This window comes from Saccostrea cucullata, unplaced genomic scaffold (genome assembly GCF_032062105.1).
Source record: "Saccostrea cucullata isolate Sc308-1 unplaced genomic scaffold, CSIRO_AGI_Scuc_v1 ctg11555, whole genome shotgun sequence".
Taxonomy (NCBI): domain Eukaryota; kingdom Metazoa; phylum Mollusca; class Bivalvia; order Ostreida; family Ostreidae; genus Saccostrea; species Saccostrea cuccullata.
This window is the reverse complement of record NW_026923393.1, coordinates 15,419-21,402: the sequence shown is the minus strand read 5'-3', so window position 1 is coordinate 21,402 and position 5,984 is coordinate 15,419. Positions and strand designations below refer to the sequence as shown.

General features: G+C 35.5%; 1 protein-coding gene across 1 annotated transcript; it reads right to left on the bottom strand.

The window, feature by feature from the left end:
• Positions 1 to 4: 4 nt before the first annotated feature.
• On the bottom strand, positions 5 to 5,412 carry LOC134263899 (rabenosyn-5-like; the record flags this gene model as incomplete). The annotated part of the gene is made up of 6 exons (XM_062746256.1): positions 5,315 to 5,412; positions 4,139 to 4,306; positions 2,589 to 2,738; positions 1,775 to 1,918; positions 1,327 to 1,488; positions 5 to 157 (listed from the first exon to the last, which is right to left on the bottom strand). Coding segments are annotated over exons 2-6 (748 nt in total), but the record flags the coding sequence as incomplete, so codon positions are not given.
• Between the last annotated feature and the right edge of the window lie 572 nt (positions 5,413 to 5,984).

Genomic DNA, 5,984 nt, shown 5'->3' with positions numbered 1-5,984 from the left:
TTGCGGCGTTCCAGCAGCTTGCGACAGTTCTGACAAGTTCTTATGTGGGGATCTCCTTCAGGTCCAAGAATAGAATTGAGGCTGCTGTTACTTCCTGTCCGACGGAGAAATCCTACTTCTCCATCTTGATTTTGAAAGGTGGGATCCGTTAGTTTTTCTGAAATAAAAAAATTAAGATAGTGCAATATAATGAGCTGCCTAAGCCAAATATTTATTTGATATTTTGAAATTTCTATTCATTTTCCAATCATAAATTGATAAGCTTCAGGTAAAACCAGTTATCCTTATTTCTGGTGATGGCAACCTTTAGTACTATATTTAGTCAAATTGCTAAGAAATACTGTGAATCTATACTTATTGTTTCTTTTTTTCACATTAGAATTCATGTCATAAATATCAGCATCCTATTAAAAAGTCTTTATAAAATAACAACTTAAGTACCACACGTATCTTCAAACTGGAAAACTTTTTTTCTTCATTAATTACCCCTTTTGAGGTCAACATGGTGAAATAAGGACTCGAGACCTGCCATGGCCTACAAGGTGACCTGACAGGGGCCGCGTAATGGCCGAGGTCAGGACAGGTCATCGAGTGGGCCAGGTCAAGGGTCCATATTTTACCATGTTGAACTCACAAGGGGTAATCAATTGTTTTATTATACCGATATATATTGAAAAGTATGAATCTCTATAACCTTTTATCAATTCTTTCTTATATCGGGATCCGGATTCACTACACTCCATGTAGTGATATTGTTTACATTGACGTCTGCAAGTCATGTAAGTTTTTGCATCATGATTTACTGATTAAAACAATATTTGGTTGATAGAGACATAAATTGTTGTAACTAGCGATTACTTTTCCTCTACACAGTCAAAATCTAACACAGAATTCAACTCTTTAAAGAGCTGCTTCTACAATACATTGAATTGTTACGATATTTTGAAATGAGTAAACCGTTTTAGTTAACGATAAAATTTTACCGTATTCTGCCGTATGGTAATGCAAAACAGACCATGCACAATTTTAAAAACATGTGGCTTTTCTCAATAATCATTATTTCATGCATTAACTTCACCCAAAAAGGAATTTTTGATTAAGAGGCATTATTTAGCAGTCATTAATAATAATGACCGGGTCATTATATCCCACGTGCAATGATTCCTAGGTCATTCTTGCTGTAAACAGTACATGTACCATTTGGAGTCATTGTTGTGTTTTAAAGTTTTCTTACCAGCCAATCAAATCCGAGTATTATCAATAGAGGTAGAATAACATGTCTTTACAATACCAAGTTCAATATATTTTGACAGAAATATGACTTACTGGCAAACGAGTATGGTAGAAACTGGGAGCACCGGTCACACATGATGTCTCCACAGAGTCGACAATGGTGGCGCCGCCTGGTGAGGGTGAAATTACGTCGACAGAACGGACACTCTTTGACGTGACTGTCAGGAAGCCAGGGTACAACAGACTTCTCATAGGCTGGAAATCACAGAAAGAAAATGTTTATAACAAATACATCTTCATTTAATACTCCTTTGTAAATCCAATTTCAATAAAATGTGCACTACTACTTCACTCTTCTTGGATATAAAGATATCTTTCCATACATAAGTTTCCATCTAATGAACAATTGATATTGCCCAAATCAAAACATTTACCAGTACTGTACATGTAGTGACGGTAATATATCCATTGAAATAAATATCCAAAGAAACATAATCAGTTTCAATTAATGTCTGTTTATAAATTGGGCTTAAAAGTAAACCTCTGCGTTTGCTGGTTTCCATGGGAGCATCTGGTCCAGTAAGCTTATCCAAACGAATGATCAACTTGTTGGTTTCAACGACGTATCTGTCAACCTTTGCCCCTCTGTGTGCTTTATATAGATCTGTCCAGGAATGGATCACTCCTTATGATTATCAAAAATATTGTTTTAATAAATACTTCCCATAAACAGAATTTATCAACTCTCGCTTTACAAATCTACAATTCATTGATAAGTACTGGTAAGCTCAGATATCACTGAATCTAAAACCATAAATTAGGGTTCAATAATCATTCTTTTAATTGGTCCATGAATGTGGTTTAATGTACCTTTACAGGCACGTAGCATCGATTTTGAAAGTGGAGGGCCAGCCACTGAAATTTTTTTTTACTTACCTGAAAGGGGGGGGGGGGAGGCAAAATTTTTTCACTACCAATTCCTTTCAATATCCATTTTCTAGGCTTACAATACCGTATTTCCTTCATATTACTTTACTTTAGTATAAAGTGGGGGGAGGGCCAACCAGCCTTTTAATGAACATTTTGAATAGTAAAAGTATTGTTGGCAAAAAAAGTGTGGGGGGGCCAGCCCCCCCCCCCCCCCCTGTCGCTACGTCCCTGCTTTAAATACACAACCATAACACACTGTCTATTGTATTTTAAAATATGCAAAATTATCATCCATCTCTAGTAAGAATAATGAATGTAAACTTAGAGCTACAGTATACAAGTGTATTATAATTATGGATGTTTGACAGAAGAATGATAAACTTGAAAAATTATAAAATGAATCTACAAAACGGCCTTCAACTGACCTATTTCTTGAGGCTCCCAGGCTACAGGGTCATACCCCGATATTGTGGCGGCTGGGCTTCTGTAGACTGAGGACTGAAGGCCTGACTGACCTCCATCTTCCACCTCATCCCTGTCCCCCAGGATCTTCTTCTTAGCTTTGCCAAACAGACCTGTTGATATAGTACTGATGTGTTTATGCTTATATTTGTGAAAGATTCATGTTTATATATGTTTTATATATGTACGCACATGAAGAAAGTAATGCATATTGCATGTACAAGGGATGATCCAAAAGTAATGTCACAGTGTCCATATCTTTAATATTTGGCATCATATTATCAAATATAATACACCAAAAGATGCACAGACATGAATCAAATTAAACTTGAAATTTTCATTCAATAATGTTTAACTGATGTTATTTCAAAGATGTTTTAAACACAGAACATAGGGGGTGTCGCCACGTCACAACCGAACGTCACAGATTTAAGTGTGCTTTGTTTTAGAATAAAATAGATAAGCATATTAAAAACCATCTTTTAAAATCGCATAATCAAAAAATATTTTAAAATAAAAAATTTACATTATTTTTTAGCATTAAGTTGAAAATTATATGGCATAATTGCTATTTTTGATCAAAAACTTCGTTGTTTTACTTCGGTGCATTGAAAAAAAGAAATGTCGAGATGGACAAAAAAAAAAAGCCAAAACAAACTGTAATGCATTTTGCTTTAAAATTGAGAAATGTTATGTTGATTCACCAGACTCACAGAGAAAAGAATGTAAATAAGACACGTATTTAGATGGTTTCAGCGATTTTGGGTGGTTGATGAGTCATTAAATGTTTAGCAGATGACAAGAAGACCGAAAGGTGGGAGGGCGGACGGAAACATTCAATGGTGTGTGATGTTGTCAAAAAAGACAGACATTTAGAGCGATATGTGAAATTTTAAGTTGGTCTTATACTTCTGTTAAAAGAAATTTGACAGACGAATTAATTATGGAAAGAGTTGGATACAAAGTTTTCTTTAAGGAAATGAAACTTGTGAACGCAAGCATGGATCTCAATTTTTTTTTTATTAATGAAACTAAGGGACGCGTTTTAATGTATGACGGCGTGTATCCCTCATATGACGTTATTTAGGTGCGGCGAGTACCATAATCGCATGTTATATATAATTCAATATTTTGAAAAGTATAAATCATGTTACATTGAAAATTGCAGGTCTGATTTAAAATAAATGTAGCTTTCATCTTAATAATTTTGTTGTTTTACATCGACAAGTAACTATTTTATCGAAGTCGTGACATTACTTTTGGATCAACCCTCGTACATGCATTCATAACAGTAATTATGAGCAAATTTTAACTAGCAACAAATTTCTACAGCTGGAATGGTCCTCTTCCCCCCTCCCCCCCAAAAAATTCTTAAACCATGTAATATTATTTTTTGTCATTGGATATAAAATGACTCTTACATATTTTTTTTTTTTATCAATATTGATCAATAACGAAAATATAAACTTTTGCAAAATTAATTATTTTAATAAATGTATCAATGATTTATAACCTCTCAATTGTTGTAGTACATCCTTATCCTCTGAGGAATGCTCCTCCTCAAAATGGCCCTGTAACATGGTAACAGTGCCCAGATCTTTCATACACATTGGGCAGAGGAAGCCCTCTCTCACTTCTGCTGAAGTTGCCATTTTTGTTTGCTTGAAGATTGTGCCACTCACTGCACTTGCTATAAAATGTAAAAATCAAACCAAAATGGTTATAAATTTCTCATAATATTGCATACGGAATTTTACACATTTACGCTGACTGAATTTCTTGATCATGGGTTTGTTATGTGGCGTCAGACGGGTTTCTAACGCCAGTGGCTAAATAGCTCAGTCAGTAGAGCACTTGAACAGATATTCAGGGGCTTGGGTTCGAATCCCGTCTGGTCTGCTGCATTTCTCTCCTCTCCCTTTACATTTAGTGCCATTCCAAACCCTGGAACTGACAGGTGAGAGGCCTGCCAAGGATGAGCCTGGGTTGGGGTCTTTGAGGGACCATAAATACCTTTCAGGAGGGAGGATGTGGCGGTTAGCTGGGCTCGTTTGCCAAGTGACCAGATAGTAATCTCAGCGAGATGTCCTTGGGACAAAAAATTTTGGTCTGGTGTCCATTACGACATCTCGAAGTGGATACCAGATCAAAATTTTTAGTCCCTACGACATCTCGCTGAGCTAAGCCATATACTGTAAATCACTTTTTATTCGCGAGAACTTTATTTTTGCGTAATTACGTGAGACAGTGTGCTCGCGAAAATTAAATTCTCGCGTATAATAGTATTCCTTAAGATTATATAGAGCAATAACCACAGTTCGTGAAAATTTTATTTCGCTAATCAAGAGTCAATGACTATCTAAGGTGTCGCGAAAATTTAGTGATCTACAGTACTGTACATGTAGCTCAGTCGGTTGAGCACCTGATCGGAGATCAAGGGTGCTTTAAAAATTTCCATACCTTTCAAGGCATGTGAAGCAAAATGCAGAAAAGGGCATATAGATTACATATTCTTAATATCAAGACCCAGGCACCTGTGGTGCACAATAATATTACACTACAGTCAAGTCATACTCGAGTCACACCCCTTTAGTAAAAATTGCCTGTCTGTTTCTTCTTTTCCAATGCATCAAGCAAAATACATAAATATAGATGAAAAGTGATCTAAGTTGATCATGAATCTACCCACACTTACTACAACCCGCTTTTATCCTTTATTTTCTGTCATTTATGGGTACTGGGATAACATCTGTCAATTTTGCCGGAAGTAGTCTTTGCTATATAACTACAAAAGTCAGGAACCCAAAAATTAAGTTTTCATATAATATATATATATTTAAGGGTAACACGAATCACCGGAATGCCCCGTAATCACCGAAATGCCCTTACAAATCACCGAAATGCCCAACAAAATCACCAAAATGCCCACACATATGTTTTTACACGATGTTTTTCATAAAAATTAATTCTTATTTTAATCATTAAAGCATTACTGACGGTAGAATTAATTTTTTTTAGGTTTTGTGCTCGCGTACTTCAAAGGGCGATAACTCGTATTTGATGATAATTTTCTAGGAAGCGAGATCTACGTACCCCAATAGATATATATAAAATAATAATGATATTTCTCAGAAAAAAATGATGACAAGTGATTGACAATTTGTTACCCGTCATCGTTATTGTTTCATGACCTTTAATTAATAATGTAATGTTAAAATATGGTTTGTATAGGTTCCTAGTCTTAATGATGCTTAATCATATCTTAATGATTCACCATCGTTGGAGCAGTTTAAAACTTCTATTCAGAACCTCCGACCTTGGAACACTTACCCTGCACACTAAGATATCAACAGTGACCT